This window comes from Cenococcum geophilum (genome assembly GCF_001692895.1).
Source record: "Cenococcum geophilum 1.58 unplaced genomic scaffold K441scaffold_83, whole genome shotgun sequence".
NCBI classification, from domain to species: domain Eukaryota; kingdom Fungi; phylum Ascomycota; class Dothideomycetes; order Gloniales; family Gloniaceae; genus Cenococcum; species Cenococcum geophilum.
The window spans coordinates 176,459-204,047 of record NW_027137641.1 but is presented as its reverse complement, the minus strand read 5'-3'; the positions used below and the strand labels follow the sequence as shown (position 1 = coordinate 204,047).

The 27,589-nt window shown below is 50.1% G+C and overlaps 10 protein-coding genes across 10 annotated transcripts; 4 read left to right on the top strand and 6 right to left on the bottom strand.

Annotated features, from left to right (window-relative positions):
• Window positions 1-380: 380 nt before the first annotated feature.
• Window positions 381-2,305, bottom strand: K441DRAFT_622694 (uncharacterized protein). The gene is made up of 4 exons (XM_067646015.1): window positions 1,984-2,305; window positions 1,887-1,921; window positions 1,506-1,827; window positions 381-1,405 (listed from the first exon to the last, which is right to left on the bottom strand). Exons 1-4 carry the CDS (start codon window positions 2,185-2,187, stop codon window positions 827-829), a joined length of 1,140 nt encoding a protein of 379 aa, XP_067497133.1. The 5' UTR covers window positions 2,188-2,305; the 3' UTR covers window positions 381-826.
• A 108-nt stretch (window positions 2,306-2,413) lies between these two features.
• Window positions 2,414-4,193, top strand: K441DRAFT_622691 (uncharacterized protein). Its single transcript, XM_067646014.1, has 3 exons — window positions 2,414-2,704; window positions 2,755-4,013; window positions 4,069-4,193. The coding sequence occupies exons 1-2, from the start codon at window positions 2,579-2,581 to the stop codon at window positions 3,775-3,777; spliced, it is 1,149 nt and encodes a 382-aa protein (XP_067497132.1). The 5' UTR covers window positions 2,414-2,578; the 3' UTR covers window positions 3,778-4,013; window positions 4,069-4,193.
• Window positions 3,856-4,374, bottom strand: K441DRAFT_691067 (uncharacterized protein; the record flags this gene model as incomplete). The annotated part of the gene is made up of 3 exons (XM_067652447.1): window positions 3,856-4,013; window positions 4,069-4,251; window positions 4,308-4,374. 3 exons carry the CDS (start codon window positions 4,372-4,374, stop codon window positions 3,856-3,858), a joined length of 408 nt encoding a protein of 135 aa, XP_067497131.1.
• Window positions 4,375-9,288: 4,914 nt separating this feature from the next.
• K441DRAFT_648178 (uncharacterized protein) lies at window positions 9,289-11,524 on the top strand. The gene is made up of 10 exons (XM_067646883.1): window positions 9,289-9,827; window positions 9,877-9,930; window positions 9,994-10,107; window positions 10,164-10,222; window positions 10,325-10,397; window positions 10,452-10,488; window positions 10,545-10,638; window positions 10,693-10,729; window positions 10,785-10,952; window positions 11,008-11,524. Exons 1-10 carry the CDS (start codon window positions 9,722-9,724, stop codon window positions 11,361-11,363), a joined length of 1,098 nt encoding a protein of 365 aa, XP_067497130.1. The 5' UTR covers window positions 9,289-9,721; the 3' UTR covers window positions 11,364-11,524.
• Window positions 11,525-12,056: 532 nt separating this feature from the next.
• On the top strand, window positions 12,057-15,878 carry K441DRAFT_709282 (uncharacterized protein; the record flags this gene model as incomplete). Its single annotated transcript, XM_067653841.1, has 6 exons — window positions 12,057-12,251; window positions 13,961-14,174; window positions 14,234-14,446; window positions 14,645-14,853; window positions 14,919-15,397; window positions 15,440-15,878. The coding sequence occupies 6 exons, from the start codon at window positions 12,057-12,059 to the stop codon at window positions 15,597-15,599; spliced, it is 1,470 nt and encodes a 489-aa protein (XP_067497129.1). The 3' UTR covers window positions 15,600-15,878.
• A 164-nt stretch (window positions 15,879-16,042) lies between these two features.
• Window positions 16,043-17,303, bottom strand: K441DRAFT_670479 (rer1 protein-like protein). Its single transcript, XM_067650290.1, has 4 exons — window positions 17,089-17,303; window positions 16,905-17,022; window positions 16,548-16,844; window positions 16,043-16,479 (listed from the first exon to the last, which is right to left on the bottom strand). Exons 1-4 carry the CDS (start codon window positions 17,152-17,154, stop codon window positions 16,394-16,396), a joined length of 567 nt encoding a protein of 188 aa, XP_067497128.1. The 5' UTR covers window positions 17,155-17,303; the 3' UTR covers window positions 16,043-16,393.
• Window positions 17,304-17,537: 234 nt separating this feature from the next.
• On the top strand, window positions 17,538-18,593 carry K441DRAFT_691063 (enoyl-CoA hydratase mitochondrial precursor; the record flags this gene model as incomplete). Its single annotated transcript, XM_067652446.1, has 4 exons — window positions 17,538-17,676; window positions 17,747-17,884; window positions 17,943-18,485; window positions 18,544-18,593. The coding sequence occupies 4 exons, from the start codon at window positions 17,538-17,540 to the stop codon at window positions 18,591-18,593; spliced, it is 870 nt and encodes a 289-aa protein (XP_067497127.1).
• A 554-nt stretch (window positions 18,594-19,147) lies between these two features.
• On the bottom strand, window positions 19,148-20,019 carry K441DRAFT_670475 (uncharacterized protein). The gene is made up of 5 exons (XM_067650289.1): window positions 19,924-20,019; window positions 19,832-19,861; window positions 19,715-19,780; window positions 19,571-19,651; window positions 19,148-19,514 (listed from the first exon to the last, which is right to left on the bottom strand). The coding sequence occupies exons 1-5, from the start codon at window positions 19,946-19,948 to the stop codon at window positions 19,423-19,425; spliced, it is 294 nt and encodes a 97-aa protein (XP_067497126.1). The 5' UTR covers window positions 19,949-20,019; the 3' UTR covers window positions 19,148-19,422.
• Window positions 20,020-20,347: 328 nt separating this feature from the next.
• K441DRAFT_350900 (uncharacterized protein) lies at window positions 20,348-20,990 on the bottom strand. Its single transcript, XM_067641309.1, has one exon. The coding sequence runs from the start codon at window positions 20,769-20,771 to the stop codon at window positions 20,427-20,429; it is 345 nt and encodes a 114-aa protein (XP_067497125.1). The 5' UTR covers window positions 20,772-20,990; the 3' UTR covers window positions 20,348-20,426.
• Window positions 20,991-21,767: 777 nt separating this feature from the next.
• Window positions 21,768-26,568, bottom strand: K441DRAFT_682478 (uncharacterized protein; the record flags this gene model as incomplete). The annotated part of the gene is made up of 3 exons (XM_067651581.1): window positions 21,768-21,942; window positions 21,994-25,835; window positions 25,891-26,568. 3 exons carry the CDS (start codon window positions 26,566-26,568, stop codon window positions 21,768-21,770), a joined length of 4,695 nt encoding a protein of 1,564 aa, XP_067497124.1.
• Between the last annotated feature and the right edge of the window lie 1,021 nt (window positions 26,569-27,589).

The following is a 27,589-nucleotide window of genomic DNA, read 5'->3' as shown; positions in this document are numbered from 1 at the left end:
GATTAAAAATTCGAGAGGTTATTTCTCGCGCGCGCGTAGGGGGATATCCACAAGCATCCTCTTCAAGGGTCTACTCAGTAAGAAATTCCACTTGTAAAGGAGTTAATCGCTGCTGTTGTTCGTGGCCAATGCGTGCATTTGAAGAACCGTTCATTCGCGACACGAAGGTGGATCGAGGTATACCTATGCCTTGGCGGCAGCCGCTTTGGATGAGTAGACCCCAGAATTAAAACCCTAGTGACGAAAACCAAGAGTGACGAAAACCAGGGTGCCGAGCTTATATTATCTGAGAATGGTCTGGGCATTGCGAGAGTATAGCGGGAGAGGGGTGGAAGTTCTGGTATTAGCTTCACGGTATTGGTGCCAACGTAACTGACCATGGCAGAAGTCTTGTTATTTCAAAGGGCTTCAAGAAGAGCCGCACAAAAGACACTTGGAGCGGGCCGACTCGGCCCTGATCTACAATCCAAAACACGAGACAGTAGAAGTTATGTTTGATGGGTTTTCCAATTACCGCTTCGTCCCCACATACGTGCTTCTACGTAATTCCCAGCAGCTATCAGAAAAGCTGGCCTGCACCTCAGTCCCGGGATCCTAAGAAAAAAGGGAAAATGCAAAAACGATGCGGGGGTTAGCAGAAAGCGAACACCAAAGTCTAAAACCCTACATCCCGCTATATGAAACCCGTACCCAGAGAGCAAAAGCACCCATAAGTGAAAGGAGAAATGCCCGCTTTTGAAGGCGACCCCGATCACCCAGCCACCCACTATGCCTCGCTGCGAATTAGAGAAAAGAGAATAGCCACTCAAACATCGCTAAAGAAACATCATGCCTCCGGTTTCCTGCCCACCATGAGGTACATCGGGGTGAACAGCTTCTCCTTACCACCGGCAACGAGGCAGTCGGCGGCGACGGCCAAGCTGTCAGCAGTCTTCTGGGTACCCTTGGGCGCAATGCCAATCATCTCGAGCATACCGACGAACTTGTGGACGGTGGCACGGCCGATCTTGGTCATGCGAAGAATGGTAGGGAAGTCGCCGATGCTGCTAAGGTACTTCATATCACCGGCGAGAGGCCAGTACCATGGGCTGGGGTCCTCATCGCGGTCAGCCAAGTCCTCGTTCACTTCCAACTGGAAGCCAGCCTTCTTCATGGCCTCGAGGGCGACCTCGATCTTCTCCATGTTGGAGATACCGTCACCTTGCTCGATACCAAGGCGAATCTCGCGGTGGTGTGGGTTGCCGTTGTCGTAGTTGTCCGTCATCAGCCATTCGTAGACGCCGAAGACGCCACCGGGCTTGAGGACACGGAAGATCTCGCTATAGATACCCTCGAGCGAGGGTGCGTGCACGGTGGCTTCGATGGCATACACGGCGTCGAATGAGTTATCGGGGAAGGACATTTGCTATAGTAGGGTAGGTTAGTTGACTGGTATGGGTAATATGAGAGAAGCGAATAGGGTGGCGGGTTGTATAAAAAGGGAGGCTTGCGAAATAGGAGCATACCATGAAATCACCCTTTGTGAACTTCAGCTTGTTTGACAGACCCTCCTTCGCGGCATAGTGTGTGGCGCGCTCAATTTGGTAGTCGTTGTTATTCAGGCCAATGACGTTACAGCCAGAGAACTTGACCATTTCCCGTGCTGGTCCACCAACACCGCAGCCGACGTCTAGGACGCGCATGTTGTCGCGGAGACCCATAACGTGGGCGAGGTAGTGCTCATGGCGGGCAATAGCTTGGGCGAAGGGTTCACCATAGGCAAAGCGGCAGAAGTGGAAAGATTGACCCCAGCCATACTCGTATAGATCCGTGGCGAGGTTGTAGTAACTAAGGAGGTGAGGGTTAGGACCAATTCAACAAAGAGGAACGCCTCGGATAGCACTTACTGCCTTGTTAGAGTGGCGTACTCGTCTCTCCGTGCCTATCATACACCCTTTGTTAGCTATTGTGGAAGTCCAAAGTGATACGGTCCCGGATACGCACCTTCCGAATTTCCTCAGTCTCCTCTCCAGCGGCCTTGTCATCCCAATGCTTGAAGTACTCCTCGACAGCAGCTTGCTGAGCGAGTTTATCTTTCTTCAGCATGGCGACCATCCCAGCACGCTCCTTGGCAGATTTACCGTGCATTGCCTTGTTGAAGGCGGAATCGCGGACGTGGTCTTCCCTTTCGAGAGCGGTTGGTGCCATTGTTGGATTGTTAGTTGGAAAATGTGAGTTTGTTGTGGGTTATTGACAATTCTGAAGCAGCAGAGAATTGATATTAGTAGTTCCTAAGATGTCCGTCTGAGGTGATCGCGGACTCCGTGGAGGTGTTGAAACTCAAGATATTATTTTAATTGTCCCTGAAGGCTTGGCACGGACTCGCGTCCAAGCCTGGCCTGCCATTCGTCACTTTTGCTTGGTCATAGCAGCGACGCGGGCGGCGACTTTTTGGCCTCATCGTACGTTTACAGCCACCACAAGCCTCTTCCCGTGCCTTAGAATACCCAGACGGACTCCGGCTCCCAGGTTTCCGCGAGCCATCCTTGTGAAACACGCGCCCGATACACGATAGAGCGCACAGCCAACCACTAAGAGTATGCCTCCGCAGATCAAGCAAGATCTAAACCGCTCCGGCTGGGAGACTACCGACTTCCCCTCCGTCTGCGAGCGATGTCTTCCGGATAATCCTTACGTGCAGATGCTGAAGGAGGACCATGGAGCTGTAAGTTACCGCTCTCCCATCCGCTTCGAGCCATTCTAACATGTACACAGGAATGCAAGATTTGCACACGACCGTTCACCATCTTTCGATGGAAGGCGGACCGCACGGCGCGGCAAAAGCGGACGAACATCTGCCTCACATGCGCCCGTCTGAAGAACTGCTGTCAATGTTGCATGTTGGACTTGTCCTTTGGCCTGCCCATCGTCATCAGAGATGCGGCATTGAAGATGGTTGCGCCCGGTCCGGAGAGCTCTATCAACCGAGAGTACTATGCGCAAGAACACGAGAAGGAGATTGAGGAGGGTCGAGGAGACGTGGAGGCATATGAGAAGACGGACGAGAAGGCGCGAGAACTGCTGAGACGGCTAGCAAACAGTGAGCCGTACTACAAGAAGCAGCGGAGGTTAGAATCAGGTGAGGGTGTGGAGGGAGGCCAGAAGGCTCTTCCAGCTCCGGGTAGCGGTGGAGGAGGTGGTCATATTCCGGGGCCCATACGAACGCGGGGCGCGCCTGGAGCAAGGGGAGGAGCTAGGGGAGGTCGTGGCGGTGGACGAGGTGGAAAGGGCTTTCCTAGTGTCGCTCAGCTTCCTCCTGGACCGCAAGATATCCTTCCACCTCCAGATCCAAATATCACATCGCTCTTCATCACCGGCGTTGAGGACGACCTCCCCGAACACGAAATCCGCACACATTTCGCCCAATACGGTACGCTACGATCTGTCGTCTGTTCACATCGGGCGCACTGCGCTTTTCTTAACTATGCCACAAGGCAGGGGGCAGAAACGGCGGCGGAAGCTTGTCAAGGCAAAGCAGTAATAAAGGGATGCCCTCTACGGGTGCAATGGGGGAAACCGAAGCCGTTAGACACAATGGAGCGAGATCAGAGGATATCGTATGCAAGAGAAGGAAGGGCAACTGCTAGCGCCATTGCAGGTGCATCCGCACGAGGTCCTGGTGGCGCCTCAAGAGGTGCTATAGCTGCCGCTCCAGAGGAGGACCTCGACAGCCTAGCTGTTCTCGCACCACCTCCAGGTACAGACGAGGTGCAGTATGCCAGTTTGGCTGGGAATTGATGTTATAGAGGGCGCGCTCTTCTTGTATGAGTTTTGGCGTTTAGGAGCATGTACAGTTATCTGGGCATGGACTCTCTCTTAGGGTATGTGCAGAGAGACATCACGATAGCAATTTCGAGCGGACCAAAAAGANCATGGTGAACAGCATTTGCCTTCTAATGTATTCCCATTTCCCTTGCCACCCTTTTTGATGTCCTCATTATCTCCCCGTTCCGTGTGCTCGTGTATCCGTAGCTCTACACTATAGTTAGTGCTTAATTCAAAACAATGAGCAATAAACTCTCCACATACTATATCTGCTCGCCTCCGCGTCAACGGCCTCGCCCTGTACGACATTCTCCCGCAAAAACTTCGCAATCTCCTCTGCCTGTGCGATACGCTTGGATGTCTCCTCGCTATCGAGCAAGAGGCTACGGGTCTGGTCGAAGTTCTTGCGTACCTCGTACTGTGCGGCCGTCAGCGTGCTAGCGTCACCTGTAATGGACGCGTTAGCTTGGCCGGAGTTCGGTGAGGTTGGAGCACGGAGATACCTTGGAACGCGATGCGTGTCGATCGTAGCAGGTGTCTGTAGGCTGCGAGGGCCATTGAGCGTGACATTGGGTTGTGAAGATGGCATGGATGTGAATGCTTGGTGCTGCTCGATGGAAAGAATTGATGCTGGGGACAGGGATGCTGCGATGGCGATGATCGACGCTAAGGACCAGGGTTGATGCGCTGTGATTGGTGTGCTGTTGGTGACATTGTACTCCAAGGAGGCTGTTCTACTTCTATATTGCGATTCTATACGTGAATGGTAGTACTTATATGCTGGCCGAAATGCGGGAAAGTCGAAATTCATCTAGCCTAATTAATATTTTCGAGTCTTAGCAAAGAGGAAGACGAGGTATCTGGGTTACCTCAGCGAGCTCAGACGCGATTTTTTAGCTAGCATCGGAATAACCTACGCCGTCTTCCGAATTGCAAAATCACGTCTGAGAGGGTTTGGCGAGTTTTGTTAAAAGCATGTAAAACGGAGATTGTGGATATCTAATTTATTTATTCACATAACGCGTTATTATTAAACCCCGTAGTCACTTTTTTTTTAAGACTTAGGGCTTCTAAATGGTATGAATTTTATTATACGGCTATTGCTCGGTCCTAATATTAATTTCGTTAAAGTTAAAAAACGCGTTGTTAAAAGCCTAAGCACATATTGTATCTTATTAAATAGTCTGCTAATATAGATAAAACTATACAGATATATAGGTATCTACTACTCAAAGCTATTGCAACACCTAGTAGGTGCTATAGTTGGGTCCTTCCTTGAAAATATCCTCCCTTGGCCCAGAGCTACTACTAGGGGGTAAGCTTTGGGCAGAGGCCTTATGTAGAGCCTTAGTAGAGCTTCGTGTAGAGCTTCGTGCAGAGCTTGCGTGCAGAGCTTCGTGCCAGAGCTTTAAGCAGAGCTTCAAGCAGAGCTTTTAACAGAGCCTTTTACAGAGCTTTCGTGGCGGAGCTTCGTGCAGAGCTTAATGCAGATCTTTGTACAGAGCTTCGTGCAGAGCTTCGTGGCAGAGCTTCGTGCAGAGCTTAATGCAGATCTTTGTACAGAGCTTCGTGCAGAGCTTCGTGCAAGAGCTTCGTGCAGAGCTCTTCGTGCAGAGCTTCGTGCAGAGCTTCGTGCAGAGCCTTCGTGCAGAGCTTCGTGCAGAGCTTCGTGCAGAGCTTCGTGCAGAGCTTCGAGCAGAGCTTTGAGCGGAGCTTCGTGCGGAGCTTCGTGCGGAGCTTTGAGCAGAGCTTCGAGTGGAGCTTTGAGCAGAGCTTTGAGTGGAGCTTTGAGCAGAGCTTCGAGTGGAGCTTCGGGCGAGAGCTTCGAGCAGACCTTGAGCGGAGCTTTGAGCAGAGGAGCTTCGGGCAGAGCTTCGAGCAGAGCTTTGAGCGGAGCTTCGTGCGGAGCTTCGTGCGGAGCTTCGTGCAGAGCTTTTGCAGAGCTTTGGTAGAGCTCCGTGCAGGTCTCCCCCTGAGCTTCGTTCCACAGAGCTCTCATAAAGCTCCACAGCTCTACGCAGAGGGCTGGCGGCGTGGGTGTAAGGGTTCAGCGTTAGTGTTTACTAAGCGGCTCGGCAGTGCAGAGGTGGAATTAGAGCCTCTGCGGCGACGAGTTCCTTTTAACATCGCGCGTGTATAAGGAACTAAGGATCTCATAGCTTTATAGAGTAGGCTTTTCTCTATAATTTGGTGTAATTCTTATGTTAATAAGTATTGTGGGAGGGTAAATTAATTTCGTTAAAGTTGATGAGGTCTTCTCATATAAACCGTGTTTAGGTTTTCCCACAAATCTCGCCAAAGTCTCTCAGACCAAGAAATCGATTAAATATCCGAAGGAGTTTAGCGCGCCAGCGCAATTGATTTCTTAGTCTGAGTCCACTGAGGTAAGTATCTGGGTACTCCACGTGAGCATTTTCGTGATTACATGTTTCGAATTATGCTACTTTATGCACTATGAAGGATTTTACTCAATTCTTAGTGTCTATTTGCTCTCCCACGGACGACCTGAAGTGCTCAAGAAAGCCGAACAAGGCCTTTGTTACCCTCGGGGTCAACCCAAGGACTAAAAAATGTCCCTTAAGTATACACCTTTGCGAGAGGTGCATGATACTTAACGTGAGCAATAGGGTTATGACGGTCGGCATAGCTATGACGTACAGACGAAATTTATTAGGAACCGTCATAACCATGCCGACCGTCATAACCTTATCGCTCACGTTAATAGAAGATAGTAGGGACCTTTCGCACGAGACTATTACTCAATATTGACGCTATTTTGGCGCGCATAACCACAGGGCTACCCTCACTTTACCTTTTCGAGATCACCTTGAAGATATTGAAGGTCGGCATATATTCAAATCGGCTAGGCTAGATAATCTGAAGTAGGTATTTTTTGATGCATGGGAAATCTCGACTAGCGTTCGTAGCATCCCAGTGATAGCCGAGGAATAAAAGTAGTCATTATAAGCTTCTGTTCTTTCCCGGTAAAGAAAAATCAAAACCCGTTAACAGCCTTGATGAGAACCCTGGATTGCTAACCGCAGTGCATCAAGAGGCTCTGACCTTAGCGGTTAGAAGTGCTAGGTGATCTATTAGGAGGTCCGGCTTCACGTTTTCTGGCTTTAGAAGGCAATGTCTTAAATGCAGTATCAAGGAAGAGAATGAATCTCAGAGAGTATTTGCTTCGTTGATATTCGACTACCCTATTGTCGACATGTCCCACAGTGCTCGGGCCTCTCTTGATATCATCATAGGAATGGAGGCCGCTATTAGTTAAGAAGACTTGATTAGAGTACGAAGTTGTTTGGCTTCATGCTCGTGCAGTAAGGTCCGAAGTTTCGTCTACATCCAAGCTGCAATAGACGGATTTCCGAATCCTTGTAAAGTTGCTTACGCCGCTCGATCAAGAAGTTGAAGCCGTCGATTAAGCCTTGATCAACGCCAGGTGGCTTGACGCCGTCGTACACCCCCGGCTCGTCGATCCGCATAAAATCGTTCATAAAAAGCCTTTCTACAAGGGACCCTACGCCTGCATAAGGAAGTGTAACGAAGGTTTATAATACTTCGCGAAGTAAGCCTGTATTCTAAGCTTGCGTTACTGTCACTTATATACCTTGATCATATAGTAATCGTCGCGATCGATCGAGCCGTACGGTAGGTGTGGAGACTCAACGTCTTGGCGGATTCTTATTATTGCTCTCATTTTCCTCACGATCGTCCTTTTGTTACCCCAGCAAGCCCGATGTAAGAGAGCCTTATTATATTTTACAAGGCACAGCGCTAGCTCGTGCATGGAGCCAAGCATGGCTCCCCTGCCCAGTCTCTCACCCAAATCGACATCATCTAAGCCGTATTCGAACTACCTGCAGGCCTCCTAAATTAGCTGCAGACAGCGCAAGGAAATCCACGAAATCCATCTAATAGAAGTTGAGATGCTCGTTAGCCTCCAGGGTACGAAGACCTTAAAGCTCACGTGCCGGCCAACTATGCTGAGCCCCGATTGCATGCCGAAGCTCTCCTCGATATATACGGTGTGACGATCTTTGACAAACGGATTTACAAAGGCCACTAGGGTGCAGAGGCTGCCGAGAATAGAGAGTTACGCTGCATATATGCGGGGGCGGAAGAATGGGTGATACTGCGTCTTTAGAGGGCTTTAGTCGTGTGAGGGTCTAGAAACTCGTCTTGAGAGCTTGTGGCACTCACCATATGGAGGAAAGATTGACAGGTATACAGTATACTTCACCTATGAAAGTTTCAGTGGTGTAGATCACTTTTCTCGAAGAGGTCACACTTCCTCTTCACCAATGGATGCATTTCTCTCTTATCAAATGACTCAGTGAAATACAGAACGACACGATTTATGAGGCCCAACCCTTGAGAGACTAATGATAGTTTTTTATGAAAACCATTTACATTTTGACGGAAAGCTTCTGCCGTAATTAACTCCCCTCGTGTTAACGAGGCTGACAAGAGCCACATACAAAGGGCCGTAAGAGGTAGACCCAATCTCGACCAGCGATATTGAAGATCCCCGTTGGAGTGTTTTCTCNGCATGGAACCGGCGTTTGACCAAAAGCGCAGCCTAGCGACGTCCTCATTGAGCGGTCGTGGAGAGCTTGGATTCTGAGCGTCGAGACATTGCGCGTTGAAAAGGGGATGATCAATTGCCGAATGTTACCAACGGGCTCGGACTTGCACGGGTACCTATTCTCGTAAGCATGCATGCATAGCAGCTCACAGCTCACACGTAGGCCCAATGGAGGTCTGATGATGTTCCCCAGCCTTGGCGATCGATTTCTCCCTTTGCGGGGCCAATAATGCCCCGGCACTAAAGTCGGCCCTAGCCAGCGCTCATTAAGCTACGCCGAACTTCTGATACTCGTCAAAGGCGTGGGAGGCTCCACCACTGCTCCCGGTCCATCTCAAGAATTTAGTGAAAACTGCCCCACAAGGGATGGGCCGCGCTTCGGGAGCGCTATCCTGACGTACTCATTTTTTCCGTTCCGGTTTGCGAATTTAGCCTGGCCGAGAGTTTGGCCGTGCATGCAGTCAATCGAGTGGGCGTGCCATTCAGCCCGCTAGGAGCTTTTGTGATACCTCCACCACTGCACGCATGGCGGGAAACGAGATAGCGCACAATCCGCCCTTCGCCGTTGGTCATTATTTTCTCCATTTGCATTATCATCGTAGCCAAATAGGCTCTGGATGTATGCTGCGCCCACTCCTGCACCTTTCTGTCCCCTGTCCGAGAGTTCGACCCCCTTTCAATCTGGGAACCTTAATCTCGGTTGTGATGCGAGAAATGCCCTGGATTCGCGGTGGATACGCGCTTGGGCATCCATACCTTCGTACCTTTGGACCTGTTATATTTCTCGACACTACAGTAAACTCCTATAGTTCAACAGTTCCAGGCCTCACGATAAGACCTTTACGCCCACCTTTAGTGTTGATTGTCCCGGAGACGGTGCAGCTCGTCACCACGCGTCGCTAGCCCTTCTTCTATCACGACTTCAGCCACGCGCCTTGGCTTCTGCTTGGCCTGACGGCTGACAAGGTACAGTTGGAGGGGTAAGCCTGGTCCATGGCAAGCATATCTGGTTGATTTTTGCCCCCACACCCTGTCATTCGTTCACACGAGAAGGACTTTCTTCCCTCTCAAAGACTCTGATCGTGTAATACACCATTTCTCATTTTGTGTCCGCAAGCAGTTCTCCCTGGATATCTTGCACCTCCATCATCATTTTCGGCTCTGAAATTTAGCAATGAGGCATTTTATCCATCTTATTTAAACACAAAACTATCTGCGCTCGTTCTACAGGAACCCGAACTGTGGGATCTTGGCCAAGCGTAGCTGTCAGTTACCCTGACGCTCTTATTCAACTTCATAATTACAACCAGAGGCATTCAAGGTACCATGGTCGAATCAATGAACCCGACGCCAGGACATATTCCACTTGCAGGCAACGTTATTTCCTTGGCTCTGTCTCTGATCACCATTTCGGTGCTTGCTATCTGCCTAAGTAAAGCTACTCTCACATATAGGATACGTTATGCTAATCCTAGGTTCAGCTCGAAGAATACAAGCAATACATTCATGGAAAAGTCTACCGTTTACTAGTTGGTGTGAGTAGTAACCACGGCAGCTTTTTGCAATACCCCTTTGTCCATACTTACTGATTTGAGAAGTGCTTGTGGTTATCTACGTTGATTCCACTTTATTTGTCTTCGTAACTGCAATAATTTCCAAGGGTCTTGGAATTAATGATTCCATTCGGATCTGTGATGGGGCTATCCTACTATGTACGGGCCCACGCTTTCCCTTATACTGCGTTTACGAATCTAATAGTCGGTTTCAGGCTTGATCTGCTACATGACAACCAAAGTGTTAATATACTTCTTTCTCGTCGAGAAAGCAGTAAGTTCTAGGATTTCGTTTCCCCCAGCTTTCCCCCTCCCCCTCCAACCCTCCTTTGTCTAATGATCAACAAGGCATAATCTAATCAAGTTGCTCTTCTAGTACATCATTCGAGGAAGTTGGCAACCGCGGTTGAAGGATAGACTCTATCTCTTCAACTTTTTTGGCATGATCTGTACGTCTATATCCGAGGCACGACTAATCGCCTTGTGCTGAATTATCTGTTAAGGTCCATATCTGGTAGTGATTGTCCTGAATTTTGTATTGTAAGTCACACTAACGAATTATTGTGGCCCTATTTAGCTAAATTTAATGCCTGTAGCCGCTTTGCCTATATCAATGATCAAGGCTTTTGCATTATCGGTATGAAGAAGTTTGCAATGCTCCCGTTGATTATATTTGATGTCGTGGTTAATGTCCGTGATACTCTCTCCATGTTATTTAAATCGGAAGCTCATGAACGTCTACAGGTGTATCTTACAACGCTCTTCCTGATTCCTCTTCGGAGTAAGCAGAGGTCGGAATTTTGATGAATTCAGTGAGCTAACCAATGCGACAACAGAGCTCTACTCCTACCAGCATAACATCAACACAACATTGCGCACAGTAGCACTTCGGACATTCGTTGGGAGTTGTGCAACTCTTATATCAAGCGTCGTCAACCTGACGGTATTGATGGTCCTCAAAGGAGAACAAGGCTGGATATGTTTAATGTGTTGCAATGCTGATAGTAAGTTTCTTGTTCTTAAATTTCGCCAGCTGTCCAAACACTGACACCTAGTCAGTCCTATTCAGCGTACTTGTTCTCCATTGGGTCACAGCAACCGATAGCACTCGCAATCCAAGTGGCTCTGTACATGCTGCCCTCGGAGAACGCTCCGAAGGCAGCCAACTTGGCAAAGCGAACAATTCTTCAGTTGCATGGTGCGCCAGTAGATCAGAAAACCAAAGGGCCCAGGGTGTGGTAACTACAGAATGCGTAGCCAATACAAAGAATCTACGAAGCAGTATAGAGCTTGACAAGATTAGAGTGCAGACGGAGCAGATCAGAGAGGTTGAGGTTGATGGTAAGAGTGATAACAGCGGGGAGCCGCATCAGGCTTTTTCGAGCCAGAGCAGTTCGACTGATAACATAGTATAAGAAATTCGTGTTGTAATAAACTTTAGCATGGCAATGCTCGTGGGCTTGTATGTTCGGCGTATTTCAGGGCATTGTACCGGGAAAAGAGGACGAGGTGTCTCGGCTGTGACTGCACGGCAATCGTATACGATATACTAGATATAATTAACTAATTTCCAGTGATAATGAACCAAAGACATTTTCAAAGTTATTTTTCCCATCAAATCTACACAATCTCGTCAATTCCGGTGGTTAGCGCAGCCAAGTCTGCACGGCCTTAGTTTCCCTTAAACAGCAAAAATACCAAAACTTCCCCTCCAAAAAGGCCGTGCAGACGTGGCTGCGCTAACCACCGGAATTGACGAGATGGTGTATATCAGCTATCCAGCTTACGGATAGAAGTATGCAGTAGAACCGGTGCATCAGGATTGTATTAAAAAGGCCTTCTTGAATTGAGCCAATCCTATTTAGAAGTTCGTATGGTATCCTGAATGATATTGTAATGCTCTATCGAAATACTGGAGAAAGAAACACTCCCTGGTTTGCGATGCGACTGCTGGCGCCAGGATTCTGGGGTCGTCTGACTCATGATATCTCTACCCGGAGCCGAACTGACTCGGTCCTGCAGTAATTAATGCACTCCGACCTCTGCCAACCTGGAGAGAGCACCTCTCGTTTTCGCTTTCGCATTCTTATTTTTGTTTAGGTCCTATTATGGATGGGGTACCTTCAGAATGGGTACGAGCTGCATTCAGATTCTCCCGTTCTGCCTCCTCTGCTTCTTCGTTCTCTTACCCCGATGACGACAACACCTCGCCGGTGGCAGTCGCCGGCAATACCAACCTCGATGATCTGGGGAAAGATCCTAGATTTAGGAGGCTGCTTGAGGTTATATTATTCCTTGCAACGGTAAGGTCCTACGCGTAGATGGCCCGTGCACACGCGTACAGCTATATCTGCAGGGTACCGTTCTGCAGGAACGGTAACTTTTGGCTACCTCATATTGAGCGATTTAACTCTAAAGATTAAGCTTATATATTAATTGTATGAGAATCAAAAGCTTTAAATATCTAAGTACGGATCCTTAGTCCTATTGATCTAATTAGCTAGCCCTTATCGATAACAGCAGGGCCATTTTGCAAGGGATACCGTCAACCCGTCGCACGAGAATATCCCTACTTCAAAGCTATAGCCCGTGCGCACCAATCAAACCCCTGACCAAGAGTTCTGAACATGGTATTCGAAAAAACTTCACCAAGCTTCTTACATAGATTCCAACACCTCAATGACAAGGAATCGCAAATCAAACGACGAAGACTTTGTCCACCGACTCAATATCCTTAAAAGTCCAAAAAAAAAAGAAGAAGAAAGCCCTGAGGACTCGATACGGCTGTAAGCTTTGTCGAATTCCGCTTTGCAAGGGCGGGCGGTGCTTCCAGAGTCACATAGATCAATTAAACAGCAAGAAATGAGCTTGTATAGGCTTTGTTCTATTTGTTTGCAACCTCATTTAACGACGGTGACGATTTTATTGTTTTCTCGTACAGACCACCGTCTTGAACACCTCGTTAGCGTAAGGGGTAACTCAATATTGACTCTATTTTGGCGTGCATAGCCACAGCTTAGGCCCAATTAGGGAGTCAGCTCCAAGGATCGTTAACCTTAATATTTGACGAGTTTAATATCTTGCACCGTCGAGTTCCTCAAGATTGTGGTCCGTGCGAGCAGCACTAAAATTTTCCCTGTCGTCAAATGAGGCTGTAATATATAGAATAAGTTATATATAGTCAGGTTTTGGCGTTTACTCGTGCCATATAAGCCCTCTAGCAGTCTGCTTATCATTTGGGGGCCTGTTTTGTACTATAAATGGTGATATTTAATATATAAAGTTTAATCTCTTTGTAAGAGTCGCATAACAATAATATTTGATATTCCTGGCAGAATCCTAACCACCCGTAAATAAAACTAGCTGGTTGGCTGAGCTTGGGCCACCAATTTGAACGATGGTGCAAGGGATAGGGGCTGACGTGGTCCGTGCGGAACACCCTTACCCGGGTGCACACCCGGGAGCTTTCAGGGGTAGCCAAGGCCTAGCCTTTGGCTAGGCTTAGCACCCCCTTACCAGCTCTCTCCTCATTGGTTCGTCTCTTACGAGGATATTGCCCTACCCTACTCTTTACCTATCGTCCTCTTCCATCGACTCTCCTGTAACTATGCTCGGTTTGCCTGCTCCCTACCGTACACCCTGGCAATAAGCCTCACACTACTTTTATGGTATATGTCGCCTATACAAATTATGTTGGTAGGCAGTCTCTTTGAGCTCGCGACGCGCACGTGACAGGTCACGGGCTGATATCTTCAGGGGCGATCGGACTCCATAGCTTCTTCCTCATAGGGCAACTTATGTTTATTCCGCTCCACGATAGTCGGTGGTATATAGGACTGCTTATTTTAATGGGGTAGATATTACTGAGTAACCTCTGCGCGGACCATATGCACGGCTGTGCGTCAGAAGGTGTCTAGCGTCAATCTCGTGCGAAAGGTCCCTATTTACCGCGACGTATAATGTTGTGCTGCTTGGCATACTATTGATATTTTCTACTTGGCATTGAGGCGAGAAAGCGGCGTGGGCATGGAGAAGGAGGTCTCCGGCGATAAGAGCAAGAAATGAAGATACAAAACATCTAGTATTGGAAGACGTAGGAGACAACATTGATGGCGAGACCTCATCTCCCTCTAGCAGCACACTCGAAGGAACAGCAACTCCTCCAAATGCTGCCAAAGTAATTAACGATAACGGCGAACGGAAACCACTGCTACCACATCGAAAACGTAATAGGAGAGTTCCTACAAGGTTCTATCATGCAATTCAGGCATGGTTGATGTATCAGCCCAAACACTTCCGCTCGTTAACCGGGCTCTTCCAACAAATAACGTATCTCTTGTGGTTCTTGCATTTATTGGCCTTAATATCTTTTACAACCTCTACAGCATACCGTTTGATATGAAATATCTTTTCGTTTTCGCTGACCGCACTGGTTTTGCATTCGTTGCGAACCTACCTCTGTTGTACCTTTTTGCGGCTAAAAACAAACCTATCAATGGTTGACCGGTTACTCCTACGAGTCTCTAAATATACTTCACCGTCGGCTTAGTGAACTTATGTGTTCCGAAGCCTTTCTCCACTTTGCTGGTATGCTAATAGTGCGTACGGGCTACTTCGACACCTGGGGTTGACTCTCATACGGTTCCTCTTAAGCAAGCCCGCCCTGTTAGGCCTCTTTACTTTCACCACCTATGAGCTCATCTGCTCCACTTCCGCCAGCGATGGTACGAGCTCTTCCTTTTCGTGCACGTAACCCTCCAGGTCGCCGCGCTGGTCCTGCTCTGGCTCCACTATCACACTAGCAGACCATACGTCGGTATCGCCCTAGGAATCTTCCTCATCGACCGCCTCCTATTCCGGCTATGTCTCAAAACGACCACCATCCACGCCACTCTCACCGTCCTCGTCTCCTCAAACTGGGACATCCCTCCAACATCTCACGCGCTCTCCCATCCACCCAAACCATCAAGCACGGCTGGGCGCCAACCGGCCACATCTTCCTGACTACCCCCTCCCTCTCGCGCACGCACATCCTGCAAGCCCACCTCCGCCGCCCCTCTGTCCACCACCGCTTCCTCAACCACCCCACCCCACTCCTGGCTCACCCTCCTCATCCGCGCCCAATCCGGCTCCACCCGCACGCTCCTGCACCACGCCAACACGCACCCAACGACCTGCCTCCGCCTCAACGGGTCCTGCGGCTCCCCCACACGCTGCACACGCTGCAGTCCAGCACCACTACCATCGTCGTCGCTTTCCCATTGCTCTGGGCGCTGCTGGCCCCTTCCGCCTCCGCCTCCGCCTCCGCCTCCTCCTCGCCCTTAGACCCTGAATCCGCTCCCGCGTCCCGGGCCTCGCGTCCTGGACCAGGAGTCCACCTTCTTCGGATCACGCATGCGCGCGCGCACCGCGCTTGGCTGCTGGAGGGGCGGCTGGAGGAACTGAGGCGGTGGGGTGGGGGTTGGATGTGCGGATGTCGGCGCTGACAGAGGAAGCGGGGGCGATCGGACGTTAAGGGGGTTGTGCGGGAGTGGGTGGAGGGTGCGGAGGGGAAGGGGGGCGTGGTGGTGTCAGGCCCGGATGACATGAATAGGGATGTTCGAAATGCGTGTGTGGGGCTGGTGGGAGGGGAGGGAAAGGGAGGAGGTTGAGGGTTTGCGTGGAGGAGTTCGGGTGGTGAGGCTGCGGTGGGTAGGGGTGGGAGGAGGGTTAGGGGGTTGGATGGGTTGAAGGGTTTTGGGTAGGAGGGGAGAGTCGGGGTGGATGCGGTTTTGGCATCTTGGAGTTGGTATTGAGACTGGGATTCGGATTAAAGAATTGGGGGTTTGGCTCTACGGAGTCATGTCGTGTAACCCAGCGGAAGGATATATGAGTGGGTTGGAGTTCGGATATACACTAGATTTCAGGATATCCCAGTAATAAGGATCGTCATTATACCTTCGCGAAATGTTTAACTTTTCTGTTAAGCTCTCGGTGATGCTTAAAAGCGGTAAAAAGCTCGGAGGTGCTAAGGCGTTTTGGTAACTTCGGATTGGAGTTGCCTTAAGCTGTCCTATTGCCGAAGAGTTATTTAACATTGAGGGTCGAGCGTTTTAGAGGATTTAGCTGATGTTCTATTTGCAGTTGTCTAAATCATTGACATTCAGTATCATTCGGTTCCGAACGTCTTTCAAATACACTAATTGAACGCTAGTCATTTTATGCATTGGTGCTTTACACGCATTCGTCCTGTCAAACATGCCCATAGTTAAAAATTGATACGAATGCAGACGCCACCCTATAGCGGCCCAGGAACGTGGCCAAAAGAAGATGAAGACAGAAATATCTATGGTTACAATCCATCCGAAGAACCTAACCGTTCCCCGCTCTCCCTCTCAACCAATACTCTCATTAACTTCATCCCTTGCGGAAGGTGTGATGTGGTAAGGTGGCAGCTGCGAGACGCTCATTTCGCAGCGCCGGGATACCGCGTCTTGCCAACCGTGAATGGGACGTAGCGGTACTTGATCATATGCTGGATCTGCCTCCGCACTAAAGAGTCGGGAAATTAGCAAGTGACCATTATTTTGGAGATTGCAGAAAGGGTGGAAGCTGCTTACTCGTCAACATGAACAGAATCAACCAGTACACGACCAAAACTGGCCAGAAAACGGGCAGGTTGAAAACCTCAAACCAGCTGCAGACGAAGCCGATGGCGATGGCCTTGGTGGTCGAATACCAGAACTTGAACTCAGGTAACCGCCGCACGAACGGCTTGAACTCATCCTCTTCCTTCGTTGGCAGCCCGCCCGCAGCGCCATCTTCCATGCCCTCATCCTGCTCTAATGACGGGTCGAATTTCGGCGATATGAAGGCTAGGAAAAGGTTGAGGAGGTAGATTCCCAATGAATATGCCACTGATGTCTATGTCAGAACTCATATTCTCTTTTAAACCTGAGAGTTGAGCCATTACTAACCTATATACCAGCCTTGTGCGAAGAATATCCGCAGGACGAAAAATAGAAACAGAGCGCCGGTGCCCATCCATCGGTACACGGTAAACGGGGTTGATTTGTCTAGATAGGCTTGGTATATCTGCGTTGGTATACGGATTAGCGTCGCTCCCAATAGTTATACTGGGACATTGCGTCTTTAACTCACTCTTCCGTATTTCGTCGTCTGGGCGCTCACGGCGGCGAAAGGGGTGTCGGGCTCAGGCGCATCCATTCTGAGGCGCTGAAAATCGAACTTTTCGGCTTATTTCCCAGGCGAATATGGCAAAATGGGCCCTGAAAGTCTGCGCCGGGTATGTTGGGCTAAGCGGATGGGAAAAGGTGATACGGTTCTCGTGTTGCTGCGTGTCTATTCAAAAGGCTGATTGCCAAAAGATTAAAGTTCGGTCTGTTGGGGCTGGGCTGAGCGCTTTTACCCTACAACGTTCCTGGCCTAGCGCATCGGAGGGCGGAATAGAAAATCCGATGAGGGCGACCGGCGTCATACCTTAACCGAGGTCGAGCCGCTAGTAGCCGTCGGAGCTTCAATTCATGAAGAAGCTCCCGTTTCCCGTTGCATCCAAAAGCCTGGTCTTGTTCCTATTTCAATCATTTAGTATGTATTCTCTACGGGCTCCAAGGAGAGTCGCCTCTCAATTTACCCCTTCTTCTCTTCCACGTCTAATCCGTCTTTACTCTTCGTCATCAACATATGAACATCTCATAGTCTCGACGCCAAAACCTGGGGTTGGCCTGGGTAAGTAGAGCTTTGTTAAGAATCCTTTATGATTAAAGGGTTTTATACTAACCTGTTATGCCTTGAATAGTGACATTTAACCGCCCAAAAGCACTCAATGCCTTATGTACACCCCTCATCCTCGAACTCAACGATGCCCTCAAGAAACTTGACTCTGACAAAGAAATTGGCGCAATCGTCCTCACTGGCTCCGAACGAGCTTTCGCCGGTCAGCCCAGCCATCCTCTTGCCACAGTCCTCAAAATACCCTACTAAACTCCCTACAGCTGGCGCCGACATCAAGGAAATGAAAGACCTAACCTTCTCCGCCGCCTACGGCAACGACTTCATTGAAATGTGGTCCGACCTAACCACTCGCGTTAAGAAGCCCATCATCGCCGCCGTCAACGGCTATGCGCTCGGTGGTGGCTGCGAGCTCGCCATGNTGACTGATATCATATACTGCTCTACCTCCGCGACCTTCGGCCAGCCCGAAATCAAGCTCGGCACCATCCCCGGTGCGGGCGGCTCGCAGCGCTTGACGCGCGCGATTGGCAAGTCGAGGGCTATGGAGCTGATCCTAACAGGGGATAACTTTAGTGGGAAGCAAGCGGGGGAGTGGGGGTTGGCGGCGAAGGTGTTTGGAAATGCCGAGGAGTGTTTGAATGGGGCAATTGGTACGGCGGAGAAGATTGCAGGGATGAGTAGGATTGCTGCCAAGGCTGCAAAAGAGGTTGTCAATAAGAGCCAGGATTTGGGAATTAAGGAGGGTGTCGAGTTTGAGAGGAGAGTGTTCCATAGTTTGTTTGGAAGCAAAGATCAGAAAATAGGTAGGTCTCTTGATTTCGCTTGGAATATATTTGGTGGGTTCCTGATGATAGATTACAGGTATGACGGCTTTTGCGGAAAAGAAGAAGCCGGAATGGTCACACGAATAAAATCTAACGAAATAAAATCGACCGCTCAAGAAGAGCTACAATTTTTACAACCTATCAATGACATCTGAGATTCTACGCGCTTTCTGGCTCGGGACCTTATATACAGAGATTCCAACTTGAAAGCTTTCATGTCTCGAGACAGGCCACCCCTGAGCATTGCGGAAATTAAACATCAAGCAGGCAACTCTGGCTGACTAATTCCAGATATTATTTATATACAGTCTCACCGCAGACATTAGGAATGGCGATGGCTGTCAGTGTATCAGTGGTAGAAGCACCTCATGCGATTTTAATAAATATATACGCCGAGGGAATACGTTTAATCCTTCCCATACCAAATGGGTTCTGGGTGAGCATCTGAAGTATTTCAGAGCTGTTTAGGTAGAGGGCGTTTAGATTTTTGTGTCTGGGCCATTCACGAGTGCATAAGTGGGACCCTGAAAGATGCTTAGAAGGTGAGTATCCGCCTTAGCAGCGTATGAGGCAGGCCTTGCGGATTTTTTCTGGATTTCGAGGAACAACAGATTCTTCGATTTACAGATACTTCTCTTTGAATCAACACCTTCCAACATCTTTGCAGTAAATAAACGAACTTCCCAAATACGGAAAACTCTAGTTTTGAAGGTATTGGCACGCAGATATATAAGAACCACAAGTACTAAGAGGAACGGGGCAGTAACAGTGCGAGCCTAACATGGTAAAAATAAATAGTATTAGAAGAGGACAGTTTGATATCGAATTTCATTAATCCTACAAAATTATCCATTAAAACGATACGTCATGAATCAAGATTTTCTCTCAATCTCATTACAGTGTCATCTCGTTCATCCTACACGTCCAAAGGATTCTCTCCATCCTGTTTCTTTCCACCCAGCTTCTTAGAAGCCATGTCAGTGGTATCGGTGACCATGCCGCCGGCAGCTGCAAGATAGATGTTAGTCGCACGCTCTCATCAGGTTGTATCGACTGGGACATACACTTCGTGGTGTCGCCAACACCCTTCGTCACGCCTCCAACTGTATCACCGATGCCTTTGCCGAGTCCGCTAACGGTGTCACCTATGGCTACGTTAGGGCCATTTTAAGATATAGCTAGGAATTTGGGGGAGATAGGAAACGCACCCAGGGTGTTCGTAACACCGCCAACCCCCTTTCCAACAGTGTCCGTAACACCTCCCAAGACGTTGCCTATTCAAAATTAGTGATTCGAACGGCACGAAGAGCATTCTTGATGCCCACCAATGCCGCCGGTGACGGTTCCGAACATGCCTTTCGGCCGGTTTAGCTACCTCATTCAACGAGGGAAAAAGCGGATGGATGGGAAGAGGTACCTTTCTGTTGATTCTCTTCGGCCATTCCGAATAGCAGTCTCTCGTAGTCTTAAAACGGTGATTGAGTAAAGTTTAGGTAGAAGCAGTTGAATAAACAGTGATTTATTCCGTTGACTGAAAACCGCAACTCATCCATCTCCTTAAGTAATATACCCCCTCTTCTCTCTACGCTACAATGACGTCTTCAACTTGATCCTCCAGACCCTCTCCCAAAAACTCACCCCACCCCTGCCCAATTCCGTCATCCCGCCCGATCGGAGCAGGGAAGTCTGCGCCACATCCTGTCCAGACTGACGAATAAGCGCGCCGCCATCGCCACACCACTCCAACCGCACCTCCTGCATCTCCCATTATCCCACTCCCTGAGCACAACCAGCAAAACCGTCCCGCAGTTAGGGCCACAGAATCCAAGTTTTCACGCAGCATGGGTGCAAAAAGTTCGGGGCCCTTCTACCACCCAGCCACGGAGGAAACGCGCGTTCTGCTTGCTGCACGATGACCCGTTACCTGGCAAAGCCAAAACAAAAAACTGCCCAATGTAAGGGAAGAGCTGCTGTGCAGCGGCCTTTTGTAACCTGCCATCTTGCTGATCTCTCTAACTCGCTTCTGCCTTGCCCGGAAAGCACACCGGCTTGTCCACGTGGCCTGAGATCCAACATACCCGCGCCCGGCCCAACGTGTCGGGCGCAGAAGGTGACCAGGAAACGGAGATCGGCCTGAGGGATCGACGTTCTGGACCGGTCGGTCTGGGTTGGTGTGGTTGGTAGTGGGGAGGTGAATCTAATGAGAGGGGATGGGTGAAAGGGGTAGAGTAGAGGGAAAGGGCTAGGGATGCGGAGGCGCGTCATGAGATGAATCGGATCTGGCCGCGAGGGGTGGGCACTTGATGTTGAGATGGAACGTCGCGGGGAAGTGAATGCCTAAAGATCTCTGTGAAGATCGGCACGTTCGCGTTCCTCTCATACTCATCTTATGCCTCGTCCTCTCCATCCCTCTCCTAGACAGACTTCTCATGAATGTCTTACCATAGCCCGGCCCAGCATGGCACAGCACAGCACAGCGACATTTTATGAACCGATTCATGAACATTTTCAGTGCGGTCTCTGCATTAAAAGAAGTTATACACAAGTGCGGGGCAGTCTATCTGAACATCCTGTGAAGAGATTAAATTAAAACCTAGAACCCCATGGGAGGAAAACCACGGAAAACCCACCCCAAAACCGTCCCGTTCATCCACCGCATTCAGCCCGCACAGGAGGCAAAAAAGAAAAAGGAAGAACCGCAGAAAAAAGGGGTGAGCATGAAGTAGAAAAAGAGTTGAAGACACAACACACAGTATCTGGCACTGGATCGAAGTGCCACGCCAGACTAGGAACACACGGGTCGCAAAGGCGGAATAGAGAGCCCAGATGCCACCAGCTAACCACGTTAAAGCATGGCAGCTAGTAGGGGCTGGAGAAACATAGGATGTAAGAGTAAGAGGTGTCCATGTGGATAAGAAGACTGACGACTTCAGCTTGATAAGAAAGAATGAAGACATTCGCAATTCCCAACCACCAACGCCGGTACAAAAATCCTACGCAAGAGTGAGTATAACGCACGCAAAAAGGAAGATGCCAGCAGTGGACCCCGCCCTGATCTTTTTGTCCTCGCCGACCAACAACACAAGATAAAACTTTTGCTGATCTTAATGACACGGATGAATGAAAGTGAGCAACCCCGCGAAATGCATTACAGTGCTTGCAAACTGCCCCGGTCTATGCAACAGAGAGATTAGATTACCGAGCATGGGTTAGAAGCCTAGCCACGCTATGGAATGTACCATTAGAGTAGAAAAGAGGCAATCATGGCTCGGATGGTTTGGCGCTGTCAGCTTTCCTGGCCTTGTTTTCAGCCGCTGGAGATTTCGACTGTGTCCGCGCTAGCTGCGATTTAGACATTGGTGGTGATGAGGTTGTTGAGGGAGGAGAAGCGACGTCGCCAGCGCCTTCGCCTGATGTATCGAGAGCTGCAAGTGCACTAGATTGCAGTTAGCAGCTGACATAGATATAATATTAAGGAGCGACTTACCTAAATGAATTCACGTGATTTGTAGACTCTTTATCCTTCTGGGAAGGGGGTGTTGCTGTCCTTGAAGAAGCTCCAGAATCTTCTCCTCCTTTCATTAAGCCACTGGGACCCAGACCTTTCCGGCCGCTGCTGCTACGGCTACCAAACAAAGATGAGGGACCGAGTTGGGCAGGGCTGTTGCTGATATTCCGCCCAGAAGCGGCCTTGGACAGTTTGCGTAGGTCGTCCATACCAAGCTGATTGCGAGGATAGTCTGGTGGTGGCATCATACCGCTTCCCGAGAACGAGCGAGCATCGCCGCGACCCATCTGTTGCCGAGGACCACCGCCACGCTGGTTCGATCGGGATCTCTCAAGGTCAGCCTGTTGTTGGGCAGCCAAAGCTTCCTGGTGGATCTCCTGGATTGTCTTCGGTCCCTTTGCGTCGTCCTTAGACTTCCAGCCCTTCTTTCTCAGATCAGCAACATCCAAAAGCATGAAGTGCATACGGCTTGGAAGACCCTCAGTGTTCATGATCTTTTGAATGCGCTCGAAGTACATGTTAATCATCTTAGGCCCAGACTCGGTATTCTCCATGGTGAAACCGACGGTCCTGAGCAGCTTGACTAAGCTCTCGATAGCCGACTCGTCGGGAGTACCTTCGAAATCAAGGAGCTTCAAGACGCACTCGTGCATGATACGAAGAGTCAACATGCCAAGCTTGTACAGTTCACCGATGAACTGGATCAAACCAAGACCACGTCGCTTAGCAGCCGCTGCGATATAGTATTCGTCGGACAACATGGCGGCCTCCTCGCTCTGGCCCTCAGGCTTCTCAGGGAGGTTGACTTCCCAGCCGCGTTCGAACTCTTCTTGACACCTATTCAGCAGATACTTTCTGAACAAGGCGCCGCCGACGACAGGGTTGCCGATCTTGTCACGGACGTTCTCATCCCTGATTTCAGGACTCATAGTCTCCAACATGCGCTTGCAGAACTTGGCGTACATCGAAGCCCAATGTGCCTCATCGCAAGCTTTCTCGAAGGTGAGTTGGATGACTTGGCGGAGAGTGCGACCGTCGGTCTCGTCCTTGGACTGGGCGGCGATTTCCAGGATTTGGTCGGCAATCTTGTCGAACTTCTCTGGAGTCATCTTATTCAGCGCAGCCTTGACCTTACGTTGGACCATGTCAGGAGGCATGTGTCCAGCTCCCATTATCTGCTGCTGTTGAGCCTGTGGCGCACCAATGCTCATGGGCTTCCAGCCACTGTTGGACTTCTCTAAAGGCTTCAATTCCATTCCAGCAGTGAGCGGCATCGCCTTCGCCGCTTGCTCCTCATCGCGTCTGCTAGGTGCCTTATCAAGGCCACGCCTACTTCCCTTACGTTGGCTGTTGTTTCGAGGGGAGTTGGGACCAGCTTGTGCCATATTGGGGAATGAGCCTGTGCGGTTCATCGGAGGAGGTCCACCCATAGGGAATCCACCTGGGCGGTTAGCAAACTGAGCAAGAGGGTTGTTCATTGTTGGTCGAGTGGAGCCCTGAAGAGATTGCTGGAATCGCTCTTCTGAGGTCGTACCTGGGCGAAGAGTCCTTCCAACTGAGGCAAATGCACCCATAGTGCCACCTGACATACCAGCGGGTAGGCTGGGACGCGAGGGTTGTCTGCTACCCATGCCCATTGAAGGCGTACGGGCTGATTGAGGGCGAGCAGAATCAGAAGAGTCGCCAACAGTCTCTTTGACCTTACTATCCCAATCAATGGAAGGCTTCTCCTTAAAGACATCCTGGAATTGAAGCAAAAATTCCTTGTCGTATTGACGCCCTTTGCTCTTACCCCCTTGGTTTAATGCAGGATTGGGTGACTTGATACCATCTGGATAGTTGACCAACTCACTTCTAACCTGGAGGAAGCGGGCAGATTTGAGTGACTGCATACCTGCGGTTAGCTGAGCTGGCTCAACTGGCTTGGTCGTCTCCAGTTTGAGCGCAGCGGGCTTGGGTTTGCCACCGCTTGTGGTTCGCGGCTGAGCTGGGGGTGGTATTGAGACTTCAACAGGTGGAGTAGATGTACCACTGTCAGAAGGCACATTTGAGCTAGGACCGAGATTTGACTTCTTGAGAGAGGCAAACATCTTCTCACGCTCCGCCTTTTGCTCAGGAGTCTCCTCCGAAGCAGCTTGCCGGGCCTTCTCACGAGCCTCTTCCCGTGCTTCAGCCTCTCTCTCAGCCTTACGGAGCTCCTCTTCAGCGTTAGCAGCAGCTTCAGCGTCTTTGCGAGCCTTTTCTTCTTTTTCTTTCTGCCTCTTTTCTTGATAAGCTCGCTCTCGCTCCTCTTCCAGTCGCTCCTTCTCCTCCATCTCAGCGATCTCGCGCTCGAACCTCTCTTCTTCTTCTCTCTGGAGCCTCTCTTTCTCTTCTTGCTCTCGCTTGATCCGTTCAGCCTCTTCTCTCTCCTTCTCAGCTGCAGCTGCAGCCTTCTCAGCTTCTTCCTTCTCCTTAGCTGCCTTCAGCTCCGCTTCCTCCTTTTCCTTGGCAAGTTTAGCCTCGGCCTCTTCCTTAGCTTTGGCAACTTTTTGCTTCTGTTCTTCCTCAACACGCTTCTTCTCCGCCCTATCGGCCTCAATTTGCTTCTGGAACTGCTCAGCGAATTCCTTCTTCTTCTTCTCTTTCTCAGCAGCGCTCTTGCTGACAGTGCTTTCAGAGCGGCTATGCTGTGACTCGGTGGCGCTGGGAGCACGCGGTGGAGGGGTGGGTGTAGAGACGACGGCAGGGGACCTAGGTTGTGGAGGAGGAGCAGGTGAAGCTGACTTCTTGTCAAAGCTTACCACCTCACCGTCAGGATTCCTAATAACGATAGCCTTGCTTTTTGTTTTAGGAGGGATGGCAAAGTTAGGGCCCGGAGCTGGGCTGCTTGAACTAGCGCTGGGAGTATGAGCATGTGAAACATGGTTCACGCTTGGCATTGCAGGTGTCTGCGGCTGAGCAATAGTTGACGGAGGTCGCTCTGAGACCTGAGAAGGCGATCGTGACATTCCTTGTGCATGTGGGGGATTACCATAAGGACCCTGCATGTAAGGCTGTGCCATTTGCGGAGGGAAGTTATTTGGTCGAGGGCTAGGTGGAGCTGCACCACCATACTGCATCTGAGGATGCATTTGGTAGTGCTGTGGATAGTACGGGTAGTTAGGATCGAGCTGAGCCTGTGGTGGCATGCCATATAATCCCTGGGATTTGAGCAAGGTTAGATATTGATCAAAGCCGCCATTTGCGGGTGAGAGATCAGGGAAATGTATAGTTCGAAGAAGAAAGTTGTGGGGGGGTAAACGAAATTGAACCTTCCCCGGCTTTGAAGAAACTGAACCGTTTTGAGATTTTCCGGGAGAAATGAAATTGCTGGATTCTCCAGCTTGTTTTTGGGGAGAAGGAGAAAGGGAACGAACAGTTTGGGATTGGAAGTGCTGCGGATGCCCGTATGGAGGATATTGCATTTGTGGGTTATTCGCAAGATGCACTTGTGAGTGTACCGTCGCAGGCGTCAGAGCTGGACTCCGATTCTGGCGAAACGGCGAGTTTGGTTGACCTATTGGTCCATGGTTTTGAAACTGTGGTGGTATGTTTTGTGCGCCTCGCTGCTGGTTAGGAAGCTGCCTAAAAGCTGGGCCGGGCGATGAGTGTGCCATTTGAGGGCCATAGCTAGGGTTGTTGAACCCTCGACTACGTCCACCGTTAGGCGGAAAGCCTCGATTTATGTTGCTCATGTTAGGGTTGCTCATGTCACTGTGTGCGGACTGAGAAGACTCGCGTCGAAGATGCTGTGCCTGGGGAATGGGGTTTTGACCTGGCGGCATGGAGACGGACCGTAGCTACAAAGCCAGTCAGTAAGCTTTTCGATATTCAATAAACGCGGACAACACATACATTTGGCTCGGCGCCTTCGCCACCTACACCGCCGAATACTATCCCCTGACCTGATTGGAGGCCCAAAGGAGGCCGACCACCACTTGACGCAGGCGGCGGAATAGGTGAAGGAGAAGTCGCAGGCGAAGTAATCCGAGGGTTGTTTATCGGTGTTGACAGGTTCGCAGCCTGAGGATGGAGTGGAACGCTGTTCGATATAGCTGGGGATCCGCCAGCCGTGATAGACCCGAAAGTCAAATTTGGGGCTCTGTTTGAAGCAACTGGACCACCGTTCGGCATGTATCCACTCGCGCCCGATGCGCTTATTGTGACTGATATCTTCCGACTATGGTCACCTAGCGTAGGAGCTCCGTTCACCCCGCTGCTATTCACGATAGTTGGAGGGCCAACTGATGGGACAGCCGGCTGGATGGGGTTTTTCCCGTTCACCGGAGAAATCGAGCTGCCCTTCCCATGTTGTGGTTGTGCCGAGCCACCCACTGCCACTGGAGGTTCTGTGCTAGACGCGATCGGAGGCGACGAAATGGGCTTTTTGGTCGCGTTGGCGTACGAGCGGGCAGTGGGCTGAGCCGGACCAGCGGCCACAGTGGACGTCGTTCCTGGAGCGATCGAGGACGCGGCGTTTGCTGTCTGGGCGGCGATGATGGGATTATGCGCGGTCGAGATAGAAGTACTCATTAGAAACCTAGAGTGGGTTGAAAAGGCGGTTCGAGGTAGTATTCGATCGTGCGTTCAGATGGCTCAAAAAGAGTCGGTGACGTCGTCGAATATCAAATCCGAGCGGCGAGGATTATTAGAGGTCGCTGTAGAGCGGAGATTGAGGAAAGAGAGTGTGATGAAAAGGAAGGGAAGAAGAAGATGTGCGCTTTTTGAGCAGCGCAACTAAGGCTGTCACAGCGAACTCCTTCACGGTGAAAGTGAGAAGTGCTTCCTGCAGTGCCGCTTTGCGGGTGATTTCGACAGAGAAATCTGTGAAATCAGCAACGGGCGTCCGTGAATAACACAGACGGGCCGGTTGGGGGTTCTTGATGGGTGATTCTTCGTGATGAAGAGGATGATGAGAAGAGAGGGTGAGGCGTTGCGAAGACTTCAACATAATTTTCTCTCGGCTAGCCCCAATCCTCCCGCGCCCCAGGACGACGAACCCTGTCAGCAGCCCAGCACACACAAGGACAGATACAGATAAATTCAGTAGCACAGCCCGTTGCTTATTCTATTTCTTTGCTTGCTTGCATTTGATTGCAGTGCTCCTCGCTACATGCGCCTGTGGACTATGTCTACATTTTACAAGCTCCCAGGGGTGTTTGATGACTGGGCCTTGCCAATAACCCTATTTCGGGACACCTGTTGCACCAGGGAGAGAGGCTGAGAAGGCGTACGTGGGACTCATTTATCTGGCTACACGCCGCACCTGATTCCTTCCGCACGATTCTCTTCCCGTAGTCATCGATCGTGTCTGCCTCGCCTGCAAAAATAGCCTGGTGGTGCAAAGCAATGCGGCGCATCGTGAGATTTCGCATCTCTGCCGGCTCAACGGGGTTGGTTAACCACAATGCCGGCTTCCAAGAGCCGTCGGGATACAATTACACAGCAGTAGATTAAAGGCTAATTCTTGTTTTTACATTTCGTTTCTTTCCTTAACAAATTCACTTCGCAATGCTAGGTAGTATTTTTTTTTTTTTTTAGATAGACAAAAGAA